This window comes from Eleutherodactylus coqui, chromosome 9 (genome assembly GCF_035609145.1).
Source record: "Eleutherodactylus coqui strain aEleCoq1 chromosome 9, aEleCoq1.hap1, whole genome shotgun sequence".
Taxonomy (NCBI): domain Eukaryota; kingdom Metazoa; phylum Chordata; class Amphibia; order Anura; family Eleutherodactylidae; genus Eleutherodactylus; species Eleutherodactylus coqui.
Genome location: NC_089845.1, coordinates 150,612,340 through 150,630,493, shown reverse-complemented (window position 1 = coordinate 150,630,493; position 18,154 = coordinate 150,612,340). Strand labels below are relative to the sequence as shown.

Below are 18,154 nucleotides of genomic sequence, written 5' to 3'. Positions count from 1 at the left end.
ATTTACTGTTCTTATGTTTAATTTCAACCACTTTGTGCTCTTCTGGGAAACATTGTAATAATGTGAGTCATATTAACAATAGACGTTTCTTAAAGGGACTCTAAACTGGGGTGTCCCGGGACCTCTGCCATTATCTGCCCATTGTGTTAGTTAGGGAGTGTATACTAATATTATAAGGGCATTACATGGCCTCGGTATTTAGGTACCTTTGGGGGGGGGGGGGGGGGCTTCCATAGACTTTGATATGGAGAAGAACGGAGCATACATAGTACTTGAAATGGCTGATATACGGATAGTGAGACATTTCCCATATGTATCGGCTTGTAGAAGGAGTGACTAATGTCATTCTCACATATGGAAGGTTCTCGGGGCTGGAGAGATGTGAGATAAAGTAGTGATCATGGCACAGGTATTATTTTTGACTTCATGCCACTAAATCACATTGAAGAACTTTATAGTCAGTTCAACTAAACTCTACTTGGTTGTTCCTACCTAACAAAAGCTAAAAGTCAACTTTGCAGTAAATAGAGATAATATGGGTGGAACTATAAAGCCCCTTTTACATGGGAGCGATCATCGATCAGTGACTGGAGGTGTATGGGGCCGGGGATCATTCCGGCCCACCCGCCTTCATTCACAGTAAGTAGGCTGTAGTTCATAGACAAATGATTGTCTGTTCACACGGAACGATGCCGCAACAGACCAACAATGACTTTTATACATTTGTCACATACAGATATAATGTCTCACTTGTGATGGAGATAGTGTACTGATGGGAGACAGCCCACGGATGCCATGCATGTGTTGTCTAATGTTCAAGAAGCCCAATACATAGCATGCCCTATGATTGTCCCTGAAAATGTATAAGAATAGGAAATGCTGCATCGGTCCGTGTGAGAAATCTGCCTTATGAATAGCCCCATTGGCTGTTGTGGGTGTCTGTGGAATACAGTGATCAAAAATATAGCCATCTGAATGGCCCTAATGGATGCTAGGCAGAATTCAGAATAAGCAACCTCTGTTCTTTTCCAGAGGGAAAGCTTTTTTTGGAGATTTTTAAGCAACCCTAATATGTCATACAAATCTCTCCATAATATCCCTTCATGGCTTATTCAATATAGCCTACATGGATGTAAATGTAATATCCAAACAGGATGGATATACACAAAAATGATCAATACAGAGAACAAAACTTCAAATAACAACCAAAAAGTTGTGAAAAAGGAATCTTACCATAGGCTTGAGAGATCCCAGCCTTAAATCGGAGTGACTACCCTGATAAGGGCGACCTCACGTCAGAAACCTGGGGTGACTCTAATTTTCCCTTGGATGACAGGGAAATGTAGCAGATGACACTATAACGTATGAATTCCACAAACTCTCTTCTCGCAGCATATTCACACAGCTTCACAGTTAAAGTGAATGTGCAGCAAACCTAGCTTGATTCAGGTCAGACAAGGAACCACAGACTGGACAAGAATGCCTTCAAACATCCGTCTTCAGACAGAAGTCTTCAAACCAGACCCGGAATACCTCCAGACGTGTATATCTCTCTCCCCCTCCCCGCTCCCCCCTGCTCACTCCCGCAACTCACCGCTCACCCGTGCCGGCAGCCGAATCTTTTCTTCCGAGTAATTGCCCTTAGCGAGTATGCTCACTCATCTCTAGTATCTATATAGACTTGACCAAAAGTACAACTGACGCCCACCCAAAGAGGAGCTGTAATAAATGTGCAAAAACTAACTCTTCAAGGTTTTAACACATCTTAAAGACGTCAGATGTGGGCGCCATTGATGACACGTGAGGCGTCAGGTTGGCAGTCCAGTTCTGCACAGACTCGTCCCGGCATAACCTCCGTTATCCATTCCACTGCAGTGGAGAGGCGTTACTTTAGGTCGTCTAGTGTCACCAACGGCGCCCACATCCAACATCTGTCGTCTTCTCTCCTTCATGCCGTTCCAGCTGTTGCATGTCAAATCACGTATGAATAAATCAGCTTTACTCTTGTGCCGTTCCTCATGAATCCCCCCCATATATGTATGCGCAACGCCTTATGTCCAAGGATAGGAAATAATTGCCATATGTAGCAACTCCTGGATATTTTGTTGCCGTTCCTTCCTATGTCTTTTAGAGGAATGTAATATGGGCAGATTTAATACAACAAGTTTTGTTTTGTTGGATATACAAATGTTTTCTGATAAATAAAGCCAATTGGTGAATGAAACCGTAAGGCCGGCTGTCCACGGGCGATGCAGTATCCCGCGGCAAAGTTCCGCCACAGGAGCCGCCGCCCGAGAGCAGGAGCCACCACCGAATCTCCGCCGGTTAGTCCTATCTAATTGATAGGCTGACCGCGGAGAATCGGAGCAATTCGAAGCATGCTGCAAATTGCCTGCCGCGAGCGGAGAATCGCAATGATTCTCCGCTCGTGGACAGGTGCCGGCGCTTTCCATAGCAATGCTATGGGAAGCGTGGGCCGGAGTGATTCGCTGGCGGTTTACTGAAGGCAAATAAACTGCCGTGGACAGGGGGCCTTAAAGACAAGATGCCCTCTCCGCTGCCCTGACTTGTCTGTTCTAGTGAATGCTTGTATTCCCCATGAAAACGCAGTCTTGGGTCATCATTTCTGTGCATTGTGACGTTCCTCTGTTATTCCTCCTAACAATATATGAATATATTAACACCTGGGTCTTAGCATAGGCTTGTTGATGGGGCTTTTCCCTACACAGTCATAACTGGTTGGACAATTAGTGGGAATGCACCTTGCTGACATGGAGAACGGGAGGCCCATTTGTCAAATTCCAGGAGGAATAACCGAAGTATGGCACAGTGCAGTTCTGGGAATGGATGCTCCAGAATTGTTACTTTAGACCTCCTTCACATGAGCACTTTTGGAAGGCCGAAGGAACCGCAAACATTAACCCTTTGTAATCCAATTTTGGATTCAGGTTTTCCTAGGGGGTTTTCTCTTTCTTCCATTTATACAATGGCGCCAGCTGCTGGCTAGAGCCATTACTGCAGGATGTGACATGCTGGAAAGGCCCCCGACAAAAGAGTGGTCAGGAATATACAGTAAGAATACCCTACCGGATGTCTTCTGACATCGTCACGCTTGTGGCCTTATGCGAAAAACTACTAAAACGGACATGTCAGGAGAGCTGACCAACCTTCCTTCAGATTAACACATAGCGGCCGGCTTCACATGAGCGTATGCGCAATTGCGCATGCTTCAGTGCAATGCATTAGCGTTGTGAACAAGGTAGATTTACATACATGTCGGGGCATTTAATGTGCTTTTTGCGCACAGCAGGGAAACGGACTCTGATTTAAATGGCTGTTTAGCATAATGAGATCCAGATTTGTCTTTTTTTTTCACGAAATTGCACAGTATATTACACAATTTGATGCGCATTGAGTGTGCGTTTACACGCGCAATAAAAGCTAATGTGAGTGAACCCATTAAAATGAATGTGCTCTATTCTCTGCGTATTGTGCGCGCAATTTTTGCACACGCAAAAACCCCCGTATGAAGGAGCCCTTAGTCAGCATCGTGACCGCTGAATATATGACCACGGCTGAAGCGCAGCACGACTAACATGGCTGGTAACGCAGGTTTTGAAGCGGCCTTGCCGCTTGCTTTTCTGTTGTGGCCCGCGCTCCCACAGAGGAGAGCACGGCCGCAGCAGGAAAAAAAAATGGACATGCTGAGGTCGGCGAATCCGAGCGTGGCCGCGGTGGATTCGCCATCCTATGTGGACGAGATTTCAGAGAAATCTTGTCCACAAGGCCCGGTATTAGCGGACGCAGGCGGATTTGCCGCAGCTATATTTCACGCGGCAATTTCAGTGTGGACCCAGCCTAAGAAGGTCGTACGCCCGTCCGTGGACCATATGTTGTCTGCGTTGGGTTAAAAGTACAAACTGCCTTCAGAGACTCCTTCAACTGAACGACTAACAGGGGGATGACGCTCATATCCTCCCTATATGAGTATACGGAGATCGGCCGTCTTCTATATTCTGTGCATTTCTGCCATTGGGGAAATACATGGATCTTATAGATTTTGCATTTCAAAGAGTGTTTGCTGAGCTGACAGGATGCGGGATAATCATTTGCATGTTCAGTTTACATAATTGTTATGTTAATGGGATAAATAATGAATGCATTATGCCTGTCTAATATTCAAACGAGTTATTTGTTATGGAATGTCCGAAGGATATGGACTAAACAATGATGATTTATTATATCTAAGCCCCTTCATATGTAACCACCGCTGTACTAACTGGCCTGCAGAGGGGAAGGTGCATCAACAAGGGATACTGCAGCGTCAGCAAGTAAAGGTTGTTCATTGGACTGGATAATGAAGAGCTATACAACTAGATAACACAGTGTGCTAGGCCGAAAAAAGACAAACGTCCATCCAGTTCAGCCTGTTTCTCTTAATGCCCCTCTTAAAACTTTATTTGCCTTTGCAGCAGCTGACTGGCATTGGTTGCTCCAGTTGAGTCTACAGTCAATTAGTACCCCCAGGTCTTTTTCCAAGTTCTTCTTGGCTTTCAAGATCTGTGCTTGCAAGCAATGATTGACAATCCTTACTGTTTATTTTTAACCCCTTACCGCCCCATGATGTGCTTGTATATCATAGGAAGGGGTTTGCATGAAATGACGTACATGTACGGTATGTCGATGGTGCAGCCGAGCCTGTCCTATTGTAAAAGGTGTGGATTACGATGCTGGGTATGGAAAAGCTTTAGAATCATAGACTGGTAGAGTTGGAAGGGACCTCCAGTGTCATCGGGTGCAACCCCCTGCTCAGTGCAGGATCACTAAATCATCCCAGACAGATGTTTGTCCAGCGTTTGTTTGAACACTTCCATTGAAGGAGAACTCCCCACCTCCTGTGGTATCCTGCTCCACTCATTGATCACCCTCACTGTCTAATATCTAATTTGTGTCTCCTTCCTTTCAGTTTCATCCAATTGATTGTAGTCTTTCCTTGTGCAAATGAGAATAGGGCTGATCCCTCTGCACTGTGACAGCCCTTCAGATATTTGTAGACCGCTATTAAGTCTCCTCTCAGCCTACTCTTCTGCAAGCTAAACATTCCCAGATCCTTTAACCGTTCCTCATGGGAAATGATTTGCAGACTGCTCACTATCTTGGTAACTCTTCCCTGAACTTGCTCCAGTTTGTCTATGTGTTTTTTAAAGTGGGGTGCCCAGAACTGGACCCAGTATTCCAGATGAGGTCTGACTAGGGAAGAGTAGAGGGGGATAATGACCTCACCTGATCTAGACTCTATGCTTCTCTTAATACATCCCAGACTGATATTTGACCAGCCTTTGTTTGAACACTTCCATTGAAGGAGAACTCACCACCTCCTGTGGTAACCTGTTCCACTCATTGATAACCCTCACTGTCTAATATCTAATCTGTGTTACCTCCCTTTCAGTTTCATCCCATTGCTTCAGCTGAGAAAACAATGCTTTACTGAATGTACGATAAAGAATAATGGCAATAACGTACAATGGTATTATGTGGATACAATGCAAACTGTTTACTAGCATTCGATCAACATCATAAATTTGTCAGTACCCTGATACGGTGTCCTTAATATTGAATCTGTAATATAGAATTATAACGGTCAAGAAACGGTTTACCTTGCCCAGCGATAAGTAAGAGTCTCTTCTGAAGTAACTTTGGGTCCATTTAGACCCACCGAGTTCTCGGTTGAACGAGTGAATTATGTCGTAGTTCGCTCAGGCAGCCTGTTTACACAGGCAGATACGTTGTTGGCTCGTACAAGTGAATGAGAATGACTGAACGATCAGGACTGAAACTGAACGATAAGTGAAGGAGCCAACGATGATTTTTATGGTTACGAAAAGTGAACAACTTATCATTCACAATTTGATCATTGGCTGTGTTGACTCTGAACGATTATCGTTTATTTTCCTTTTGTTTGAACAATTTTTTTTTTAATGATAATTGTTTCATGTAAAAGGGCCTTTAGTCTTGCAGAAACGTTGATTAACCAAATGACTCAATCCACTAACTGAAATATGCAGTCACTGTCCTCTGAACAGATTATTAGCACAGGACCTTAGGGGAGGTTGTCCAATGATGAAGTCCTAGAAATAATCCGTCTTACTGGTGAGGAGTCTGGGTGATGGTACTCATAATTACACACATGATACTTGTGTTGCAACAGCTGGGTAGCACCACTCTGGGAATCCAAGGCTCTCTTTCAGGAAAGCCCAGCTCACCAGAAGCACTGAGGCAGCTCACTCCTCACAAGGCTCTCTGCAAAAACTGTCGAATCACACTACAACATAGAGAACAGGACTTGCCTTTTATATCTAGTCTATCGGGCAATCAACAAGCAGCTCACTTCCTCATAAACCACAGCAGCAAAGTTGGAATAAAAAGAAGTCATCTGCATGTGACTATATATGTCCAGCAATAATATACAGGGACCTATATCAATGCACATTTAACCCCTTATACTGTCCGCAGCAGAAGCCACTACAATGCCTGAGATCAAAAACAACTCTGATCTCCAATGTTGAACTCTGAAGTTCAGCCTCAGACCTCTGCCTTGTATAAAATGTCTAATCCACATTGAAAAAATGAATATGGATCTGACAGATACTTAAACCGTGTGAACAAAGCCTTAGGATATTTTCACTTTAGGGCTCATTGGGGCTGTTAACCTTTTAAATGCTGCTGTCGATTCTGACCGGCATTTAAATCTCCTGAACGATGTTTGCGGGTCCCATACGGCCCCCTACGATGAGATCGCAGGGAGCCGTGCGGGTGTCATGGCAAAGGTCCCAGGCTGTCATGGTAAAATGCCTATGGAGCAAACCCTGTGGGATGGCGTTACTTCATGCTGCAGGAGCGATCAAAGCATCGCAAGTTGTTGTCCCCTCTGGGGAGTTAAAAAAAAAAAAAAAGATTGGAAAAAATATCAATAAAGTCTTACGAATTATTAAAAAAAAAATAAAATAAAAACTAATAAAAGTAAAAAAAAAAAAACCTTTTGCCATGTTTGTAATAAAAGAATCTAAATAATAAAACAAAAATACCTATTTGGTATCGCTGCGTCCGTAAAAGTCCGATCTATCAAAGTAACGCATTTTTTACTGCGCACGGTGAATGTCAACAGAACAAAAATAAAGAGCGCCAGGAATGCGCTTTTTTGGGTCACCCGGTCACCAAGAAAAAATGCGATTAAAAAGCGACCAAAAAGCCGTATGTATACCATCGCAAACTATTGAATATCGCTCAAAAAATGAGCCCCTCACAACTACGTCGACAGAAAAATAAAAAAGCTGGCGCTCGGAAGATTGCGGCCGAAAGTAACTAAAAAAAACGTAAATATCTGTAAATTAAACCCATACAAGTTTGGTATCGCAGTAATCGTACTGACCCACAGAATAAAGTTATCACCCAAGTTTAGTTGCAGTTTGTGCGCCGTAGAAACAAGACGCACCGATAGATGGGGAAATCTAATTTTTTTCCATGTCTCCCCACTTAGCATTTTTTCTGTTTTTCCGCACATTATACGGTACATTAAACAGCACCATTAAAAATTCAGCTCGTCCCGCGAAAAACATACAACCCTCATACAGCGACGTCGATGGATAAATAAAGGAGTTAAGATTTATTATTTCTTTCTTTTTAAAGGGGGGTGGGGGGTGCGGGAAATCAAAAATGGAGAAACAGCAAAAAGCTTGGTCACTTAGGGGTTAAGCTGCTCGGTGCTGTAATTTGTAACTCCCACAAAGAAGGAATGAATAGTAGAGACTGTTAAAAACGGTCAAGACTTTTTAAGGCTGTTCCATTGTGATCTTCGGTCACCTGTAGTATAAAGACGTTTGCATGGACTCCAGCAGATCTGCGGTTTTCAGCGGCTCACCTGGGTGTGGTGGAGGGTAAAAGCTCCCATAAATGAGTGCAAACACCAGTGAGGGTTATTAGCATCGCTGTAAACTGAAGTCTTACTGCTACTAAGTGCACTTTTATGGGAACGGTACTAAAGCCGGGTCTATAAACCTGCACTCATGTCAAGGGAGCTAAAGGGCATCTCCTCCTTGATTCTCATAGAAGCCATATCTTCAGTATATGTAGTATATTATATGTCCATTGTAGCATGGTTTAAATTCTGGACACATCATCCACATCTATGGACGATAGAGTGCCCCCCCGGACTACTGTATAGAGAAGTGGCTAGTAGTTCAGTGCTACATGTACAATATTATATGTTGCTAGTATGTTCTCCTCCTCTTTGTATTGTGGAGGTAGTAATGCTTCTAGGGCAAAATATGGGGGGGGGGGGGGGGGAGCATTGATTAAAGACTTTTTGCCAGTTTGGGGCTTAAAAAAACTTTGCACACTTTTGCCAAAGTGAATATTTTCACAAAAAGTTGGGACAATCAGCAAAGTTTTTTTGCTATCGACATCACCATCCGCCACTTTCTTGAAGGGGGCCTGGCTTCTCAGGAGGGGTGTGGCTGCCCCAAACCAACACCTTTATGTATAATTAATGCAAGAAAGGGGTGTAAATTATACAAAAAGATTAACATCAGATCTAGTGTACATTTCTGAATGCATCTAAATCATGAAGAGCTCCTCATGCATTAAAATGGCAGTCTTCATAAATAAAGGACTCCCATGGTGGCATACAGAGGGGCACGAGGCTTCAGCTCCATATTACCAAATCATGGGCAATAAATGTGCATCAGGCCTTAGTTTACATTCTAATTTCTTCTTCAGCACCCTTCTAGGTTATGGGAATTCGGTGCTGATTATAGTTCTGCAGATTCCACCATCGGCATGGCAAAGTCCTTAGGCAACGCATTGCAGCCAAATCTGGGGGGGGGGGGGGGGGGATCTACAACTTTTGTGTCCCTCTTTGACATTCCAAAAAGTTAGGAGATAAAGAATAGGTTGGTTCAATGTTATAATAGATGACTGTAAGGTGTCTAAGGGTTAATGCATGCGATCTGCCATATTTATAAGCACTATTTCAGTGTTTGCATTGAACCAGGATGTATTATTTGCATTGTCCCATTTCCAGCAGTTTGCACCCATTGTTCATCCTCCTCCGTCTCTCTCTGTAGATTTTCATCACCGTGAATTGCCTGAGTACGGATTTCTCCTCTCAGAAGGGGGTGAAAGGACTTCCACTCATGATTCAGATCGACACGTATAGCTATAATAACCGCAGCAACAGGCCCATCCACAGGGCTTACTGCCAGATCAAGGTCTTCTGTGATAAGGTAACCTAACAATGGCCGTCTTCTGACAGCCCGTAATCCATTATTCTCTTGAATGAATAGGTAATGGCGCCGGCGACGGACTGCTGCGAGGAGCTCTTAATGTTTAATGGATGATAATTCTTCAAGTGGGTCTGTCCTCCTGATAGTATTTTTTTGCTGCTGCCGGAATGTCACAAAACTTTTATTTAATGGTTTACGATTATTCTATCAGAACAATGAAATGGTTTATTATGTAATTAAGCGTGCGGTCCGGGAGAAATGACTGAGAACTACGACAAAAGCAAAGGTTTTGCAAATTACGGTCATTGGAGGGAGCAGTAAGAATATATCAAGAGTCTTAAAAAATGTAGTATTACATGGTGCTCATTCAGATGATTGTCCATCTGCTACATCAGTGCCAGATACCAAGCACTTTGTCCGGATCGGACATAATAGTAGTGCTAAAAGGAAGAATATACACACAATTCATAAACGCGGAGAACAAAACTATTTATAACGAAACTAAGAAGTGGGGAAAAGGGGAATCTTACCCTAGCATACTAATATAAGGAAATCCTATCTAAAAGCGGGGTGATCGCCCTGATAGGGACGGCCCCACTTCTGGAACCTGTGGGCAACTTGGACTGTGCTTAGGTGATGACAGTTGACTGATGTAAAACACAATTGACACTACATTACTAGGAAGCAGATGTTACTAAACCAAGCAATAAGTATAAATGCCATCTGAAAGTATGATGAAGTAAGGAGGAAGTGGACCGGAGTAAAGCTCCCCCATGCAGATGAGTAACCGGTGCCTTCTGAGGGGAGGGCCTGGAACATATACATTATAGTAACGTCTGGAGGAACACCTCCCCACTGACCAATCAAACCCCACACAGCAATGCAATCACATTACCTGGGGCTGGCATCGTGACGTCACCCTGGACACCCTTCCGGTTGCGACAAGCGTGGCATGACACCAACCATGTACGTATGTACGGCTCAAGTCCATCACAGTGAGAGTCATTACTTATTAGCACCTCTCTACTTTAGCTCGTAGAGGTCTCGGTGATTTCCTTATGCACCAATAGGGTATTAGTAATGATACTAACACCAATTTGGCTCAATCTTAGGCTGATGCCAGTGCAAATGGCCAAGTTGTCACTTTTTTTGTCTTGAGACGGTAATCTCTTTCTTGCTGTTACAGTGGATAAATATGATTTATTTGTATTGAGCGCTCATGCCTTAGACCAGCTTCAGAAAAGCCAATTACTGGTGCCTTTTATATGGGCGAGTGTCCCGCCCAAACACAGGTCTGTTGACCTGAATTCGGAGCATCATAGGGATCTCTGATGCTGATCTCTGGACAGTAGACCCGCGATCAGGCCGGGACGCTCGTCCATATTACAGGTGCTCCATATGCTTGCTTAAAACTGGCCACATATGAGGCTCTAAAAGATGACTAATTCAGTCCCATAGACTACAGTTAGGCCCATGTGAATATTGCTTTGTAGGGGGCATCTAGTTTAGAAAAACCATTTTCATATATCCTATTAAGGAATTCTGAGTTCATTGGCGTCTCTATTTAGGACCTTCATCTATTATCCAAAGCGCAGAGATGCTACAAGCAGCGTCCCTCTCTCTGGAGGACCCGGCATAGGGGACAGCCCACTGATTTATATGGGAAGTGCGTAATGCTTCAGTTCTCCAATGGTGGCGCATCAGGGAAATGCTCTGGTTCCTGTACAGATTACAGCGGATTGCTGTTTTATGAAATCTTCTTTATAAATCTCTTATTTATGTCTATATCTCTTTATTTTATACTTTTAGGGAGCGGAGAGAAAAATCCGAGATGAGGAGCGAAAGCAAAACAGGAAAAAAGGAAAAACGCAGCCCTCACAAACTCCGTGCACAAATAATTGTGAGTTAACAGATTGGCGATAAACTGGTTTGTATGATGCTGGAGGAATTTCTATGATCACATTTTGGATTCAGGATTTACAGGGGTTGTATCAAGATCTAAATGTATCCCCCTATCCATGGCATAGGGGAGATCTTCATGATTGCTGGGTGTCCAGCTGCCGGGGTCCCCACCAATTCTGAATGGAGTGTGGGTCATGGATGCACACTGTTGCTCCATTCATTTTAATGACCGTGCCATAATTTGCTGAGACTCCACCCCTGTAAGGAACCTTTCAGCAATTTCTGGAACACCGTGTTCTAACTGGTGCAGGGCCTGGGGGTGCAGCTTATGACGTCTATCTTTGATGTTCTTTGAATTCCTGAAATACAATGTCTTTGAAATATTATTGATGACTTATCATCAGGACAGGTCATTAATAGTTGATCGGCCAGGGTCCGCCGCTCGGGACCCCAGCCAATCAGCTGTGCGTGCGCATGCTGTCAGCGCTGCAATAACAGAGGTTGGAGCGGAAGTCTCTGCGCTGACCTCCCATGTAGTGGCCGGCGCTGGTAACTGCAGGCAGGGCTTTCATTGAAATCAATGGGAGCCGTGCCTGCAGTGACAAGCGCCAGCCACTACATTGGAGGTCGGCAGGGAGACTTCCGCTCCAAATACAGAGGTCAGAGCAGAAGGTGGTCCTTCCTCCGACCTCTTGTTATTGCGGCGCTGACAGCATGTGCCCGCATAGCTGATCGGTCTGAGTCCCGAGCGACGGACCTCAGTCAATCAACTATTTATGAACTATCCTGATGATGGGTCATCATCAGTAGTATTTTTGACTGGAAAACCCCTTTAAAGCAACAGGACATAAACGTACATTCTGTAGATGGCGCAAGCTCAGAAGTATGGAGATGAAAATCCCCCCCCAAAGCTGTTGCATTCTTATGGCTAAAATAGGCCGCGTCCTTAAGGGGTTAAGAGTGGATAATACAGTTTTATTCCTGTGAACAAGTAGAGTTTTTATTGGTTTTCTTATAAATATTTGTTGTAGGACCACAAAAATAAATGAGTTCATAAAATGTCTCCGTACACGTACGCAAAAAAGTGCTGAGTAACAGTCGGTGCAGGATTGTAACAATCCTGATTACCTGGATATGTTGACATCCAGTAATCCAGAAAATCCGATAGTCTGATCCCATTAGTACCAAACTGGAGATCCTCTGTATTGGACTCACCAATAAGAATATGTTCGCCCTTCTGATTCTGTCACCTTGTTAATTCTTACCCAGCTTCTGATTCTAAATTATCAGCTTTACCGCTGCAGAAGAAGAGCGATATCACCTTCTTTAAAACCATGTCTGACCTGGACTCCCAGCCCGTCCTCTTCATCCCAGACGTTCACTTTGGAAACTTACAGAGGAGCGGACAGGTATGTTCTTTAGAGAGTAAAGTAAATGAGTCAGAAACTACAAATGTGAGTAGGGCCGCGGCCGACCGTTCTGACATGTTAGAGTGTTTTATAAATTAGCTTTTTCTAATGCTTTACATAATAGATGAACAGTGAAAAAAGGTAATATGGCCAGAGGATAAAACCCAATGCTTGATTATTAACCATAACATAAAATGGACATTACATGGCAAAAAACTCAATCATAGCCGAACCCACTAACATTGTTTTCCTCCCTCCCTCCCTCCACTTCTTCACCTCCTTCACCTCATTCTCCTCTTATCTCTCCCTCCTTCCTCCTCTCCTTTTCCCCTTTGTTTCTTCCTCTCTCCCCTCTCTCCTTCATTCTTTCCCCCGCCCTCCTCACGTTTCTCCCTCCTCCCCTTTTCTCTTCCACTTTCATTTCCTTTCCTTTCTACCTTCTCCTTCTTCCTTTCCCCGTTTCCTCCTTTCCTCCTTCTTGCTTTCCTCCTTTTCTCCTTCTTGCTTTCCTCGTTTCTTCCATCTGCCCTTTTCCTCGTTTCTTCCATCTGCCCTTTTCCTCGTTTCTTCCATCTGCCCTTTTCCTCGTTTCTTCCATCTGCCCTTTTCCCCCCGTTTCTTCCATCTGCCCTTTTCCCCCCGTTTCTTCCATCTGCCCTTTTCCCCCCGTTTCTTCCATCTGCCCTTTTCCCCCCGTTTCTTCCATCTGCCCTTTTCCCCCCGTTTCTTCCATCTGCCCTTTTCCCCCCGTTTCTTCCATCTGCCCTTTTCCCCCCGTTTCTTCCATCTGCCCTTTTCCCCCCGTTTCTTCCATCTGCCCTTTTCCCCCCGTTTCTTCCATCTGCCCTTTTCCCCCCGTTTCTTCCATCTGCCCTTTTCCCCCCGTTTCTTCCATCTGCCCTTTTCCCCCCGTTTCTTCCATCTGCCCTTTTCCCCCCGTTTCTTCCATCTGCCCTTTTCCCCCCGTTTCTTCCATCTGCCCTTTTCCCCCCGTTTCTTCCATCTGCCCTTTTCCCCCCGTTTCTTCCATCTGCCCTTTTCCCCCCGTTTCTTCCATCTGCCCTTTTCCCCCCGTTTCTTCCATCTGCCCTTTTCCCCCCGTTTCTTCCATCTGCCCTTTTCCCCCCGTTTCTTCCATCTGCCCTTTTCCCCCCGTTTCTTCCATCTGCCCTTTTCCCCCCGTTTCTTCCATCTGCCCTTTTCCCCCCGTTTCTTCCATCTGCCCTTTTCCCCCCGTTTCTTCCATCTGCCCTTTTCCCCCCGTTTCTTCCATCTGCCCTTTTCCCCCCGTTTCTTCCATCTGCCCTTTTCCCCCCGTTTCTTCCATCTGCCCTTTTCCCCCCGTTTCTTCCATCTGCCCTTTTCCCCCCGTTTCTTCCATCTGCCCTTTTCCCCCCGTTTCTTCCATCTGCCCTTTTCCCCCCGTTTCTTCCATCTGCCCTTTTCCCCCCGTTTCTTCCATCTGCCCTTTTCCCCCCGTTTCTTCCATCTGCCCTTTTCCCCCCGTTTCTTCCATCTGCCCTTTTCCCCCCGTTTCTTCCATCTGCCCTTTCCCCCCCGTTTCTTCCATCTGCCCTTTCCCCCCCGTTTCTTCCATCTGCCCTTTTCCCCCCCGTTTCTTCCATCTGCCCTTTTCCCCCCCGTTTCTTCCATCTGCCCTTTTCCCCCCCGTTTCTTCCATCTGCCCTTTTCCCCCCCGTTTCTTCCATCTGCCCTTTTCCCCCCGTTTCTTCCATCTGCCCTTTTCCCCCCGTTTCTTCCATCTGCCCTTTTCCCCCCGTTTCTTCCATCTGCCCTTTTCCCCCCCGTTTCTTCCATCTGCCCTTTTCCCCCCCGTTTCTTCCATCTGCCCTTTTCCCCCCCGTTTCTTCCATCTGCCCTTTTCCCCCCCGTTTCTTCCATCTGCCCTTTTCCCCCCCGTTTCTTCCATCTGCCCTTTTCCCCCCCGTTTCTTCCATCTGCCCTTTTCCCCCCCGTTTCTTCCATCTGCCCTTTTCCCCCCCGTTTCTTCCATCTGCCCTTTTCCCCCCCGTTTCTTCCATCTGCCCTTTTCCCCCCCGTTTCTTCCATCTGCCCTTTTCCCCCCCGTTTCTTCCATCTGCCCTTTTCCCCCCCGTTTCTTCCATCTGCCCTTTTCCCCCCCGTTTCTTCCATCTGCCCTTTTCCCCCCCGTTTCTTCCATCTGCCCTTTTCCCCCCCGTTTCTTCCATCTGCCCTTTTCCCCCCCGTTTCTTCCATCTGCCCTTTTCCCCCCCGTTTCTTCCATCTGCCCTTTTCCCCCCCGTTTCTTCCATCTGCCCTTTTCCCCCCCGTTTCTTCCATCTGCCCTTTTCCCCCCCGTTTCTTCCATCTGCCCTTTTCCCCCCCGTTTCTTCCATCTGCCCTTTTCCCCCCCGTTTCTTCCATCTGCCCTTTTCCCCCCCGTTTCTTCCATCTGCCCTTTTCCCCCCCGTTTCTTCCATCTGCCCTTTTCCCCCCCGTTTCTTCCATCTGCCCTTTTCCCCCCCGTTTCTTCCATCTGCCCTTTTCCCCCCCCGTTTCTTCCATCTGCCCTTTTCCCCCCCGTTTCTTCCATCTGCCCTTTTCCCCCCCCGTTTCTTCCATCTGCCCTTTTCCCCCCCGTTTCTTCCATCTGCCCTTTTCCCCCCCGTTTCTTCCATCTGCCCTTTTCCCCCCGTTTCTTCCATCTGCCCTTTTCCCCCCGTTTCTTCCATCTGCCCTTTTCCCCCCGTTTCTTCCATCTGCCCTTTTCCCCCCGTCTCTTCCATCTGCCCTTTTCCCCCCGTCTCTTCCATCTGCCCTTTTCCCCCCGTCTCTTCCATCTGCCCTTTTCCCCCCGTCTCTTCCATCTGCCCTTTTCCCCCCGTCTCTTCCATCTGCCCTTTTCCCCCCGTCTCTTCCATCTGCCCTTTTCCCCCCGTCTCTTCCATCTGCCCTTTTCCCCCCGTCTCTTCCATCTGCCCTTTTCCCCCCGTCTCTTCCATCTGCCCTTTTCCCCCCGTCTCTTCCATCTGCCCTTTTCCCCCCGTCTCTTCCATCTGCCCTTTTCCCCCCGTCTCTTCCATCTGCCCTTTTCCCCCCGTCTCTTCCATCTGCCCTTTTCCCCCCGTCTCTTCCATCTGCCCTTTTCCCCCCGTCTCTTCCATCTGCCCTTTTCCCCCCGTCTCTTCCATCTGCCCTTTTCCCCCCGTCTCTTCCATCTGCCCTTTTCCCCCCGTCTCTTCCATCTGCCCTTTTCCCCCCGTCTCTTCCATCTGCCCTTTTCCCCCCGTCTCTTCCATCTGCCCTTTTCCCCCCGTCTCTTCCATCTGCCCTTTTCCCCCCGTCTCTTCCATCTGCCCTTTTCCCCCCGTCTCTTCCATCTGCCCTTTTCCCCCCGTCTCTTCCATCTGCCCTTTTCCCCCCGTCTCTTCCATCTGCCCTTTTCCCCCCGTCTCTTCCATCTGCCCTTTTCCCCCCGTCTCTTCCATCTGCCCTTTTCCCCCCGTCTCTTCCATCTGCCCTTTTCCCCCCGTCTCTTCCATCTGCCCTTTTCCCCCGTCTTCTTTTTTCTCCACTTTGACCAATTAAAATTTTGTCAGCTAAATTCTGCAAAATGGCCGAACTGAGCTTTTGAAAAGTCCCCTTATCAGTCCTTGTAGCAGCTGTTCAGAGGCCTCTGTTGTATTATAAAGTCTTAGCAGTTTAATCTATGAAGATGCTTTCTAGTTTTCTGTAAATACATTATAATCGCCGTGCACAAAAGTTCTGCAACTTTCTAATATACTTTGTCTTTTATTATTTGTTTGCTGTCAGTGACTGAAAGCTCTTTTTATTTACATTCCGAGGCAGCAAACAAATATAAATCTAGTGCTGCTGTCAGCTGAGAAGTGGATGCACACGCTTGTATCATGTCTGCAGCTGCACACATCTGACTGGTCATATGCTACAATGTATCTGCCTGGAGCCCAGACTGTTTGCCTCAAGATTATTCGCATGCGAGTAATAGAAACCCAGAGGAGCAGATTCACTAATACAGTCCAGACTAGACACTCTCTAAATGCCCCAGATCACAGTGACTGCTGAATGATAAATCTGACCTATCCCTATACTATGTATTCTAAAAGCCCTTTTACATGCCATGACTTGTTGGGTGTAGAAAAGTCATCCCAGCAATAATCGTTTTCGTGCTTTTACACAGGCACGATCATCGCTAGTAAATAGAGGAGCGGACCGGGATCCTTCCAGCCTGCTCACCTCCATTCACAGGAAACAGGTAGTCCTTCATAGCTGAAAGACTGCCTGTTTACATGGGCTGATCCACTGCTCAGACTTACGCATGCATAAACTGGATGACAAATGAGAAGCACATTAATTCAGATTCATTATTCAGTCTAGGCATGCATGTAAGGCCCATTTAGACATGAGTATCGCTAGAGATGAGTGAGCGTACTCGCTAAGGCAAACTGCTCGAGCGAGTAGTGCCTTATGCGAGTACCTGCCCGCTCGAGCGAGTAGTGCCTTATGCGAGTACCTGCCCGCTCGAGTGAGTAGTGCCTTATGCGAGTGCCTGCTTACGCATGTAGTGCCTTAGGCGAGTACCTGCCCACTCGTCTCTAAAGATTCGGGTGTCGGCGGGGGAGAGCGGTGAGTTGCGGGAGTGCGCAGGAGGGAGCGGGGGGGAGGGGGGAGAGTATAACTGCACTCACGTACATCGTGCAGTTTTCGTTATCCCGTCGCTCATCGATGTCTTTCAGTGTGCTGAAAGACAACGATGAGTCTTATCAGGGATTGACAGCGGGATACAGCTGATACTATTGTTTCAGCTGTATCCCGCTCCCTGATAACAGCTGGATATGAAGAACACAGCGGTCCGGCTCTGTTTTCCATACTCCGCACTGAGCACTCAGCTGTATAATAGCCGGGCGCTCCATGCAGAAAACATCTGGATGCAGAAGACAAGCGGGAGATAACCCCACTTGTGTTCTGTATCCTCCGCTGGCAGCACAAGGTTATCGCTAATCTTGCACTGTAAATGACACAATGATGATCGCTCAAAAGTCGCTTGTGCGACATCTTTTGAGCGATAATCGTTGTGTCTAAGTGGGCCTTTACACTGAATGAATGATTTATCGGCTAGTGTAAAATGGCCCTAAATGTATAATGCCAATTAGTTGGCTTAGTTTATGACAAAAAGTGCACTAAATCATGATGCAGTTTTTGGCTCGCAGCGTTGCATCTAGGCCTTATCCTCTCTTGACAAAGCCACACTGCTTTGTCGGATGAGTCATACAAAGTTTCCAAAAGTGTCTAAAAACACATGTGGCACAAACCATGTAAGACCGTTTTCTAGCGAAGTTGGTGTTAAAAAATTTGGCAGATTTTCAATAGTAAATTTGCCCCATAGTGTTATTACAGAGTTGTATAACTTTTAATTTACAGATTTAGCCAAGTTTAACTTGACACTTAACACATTAAAGCATGGCACTAAACGTTTTTGCTATTTCAATAGCTTTTCAATGGTTTTTGTTGTATTAGGCCACATTCACATCTGCACAAGCAGTTCTGGTGCATTAACATTGT

General features: G+C 46.0%; 1 protein-coding gene across 3 annotated transcripts in view; it reads left to right on the top strand.

The window, feature by feature from the left end:
- The window catches only part of GRHL2 (grainyhead like transcription factor 2), a 78,057-nt gene that overhangs the window by 45,800 nt on the left and 14,103 nt on the right, over positions 1-18,154 (top strand). For 2 of the 3 annotated variants that reach the window (XM_066578633.1, XM_066578632.1), the window contains exons 9-11: positions 9,123-9,281; positions 11,091-11,181; positions 12,453-12,592. In XM_066578633.1, the coding sequence (XP_066434730.1) occupies positions 9,123-9,281; positions 11,091-11,181; positions 12,453-12,592 (390 nt within the window). The remainder of the gene's footprint in view (positions 1-9,122; positions 9,282-11,090; positions 11,182-12,452; positions 12,593-18,154) is intronic. The other variant, XM_066578634.1, reaches the window with a different exon arrangement.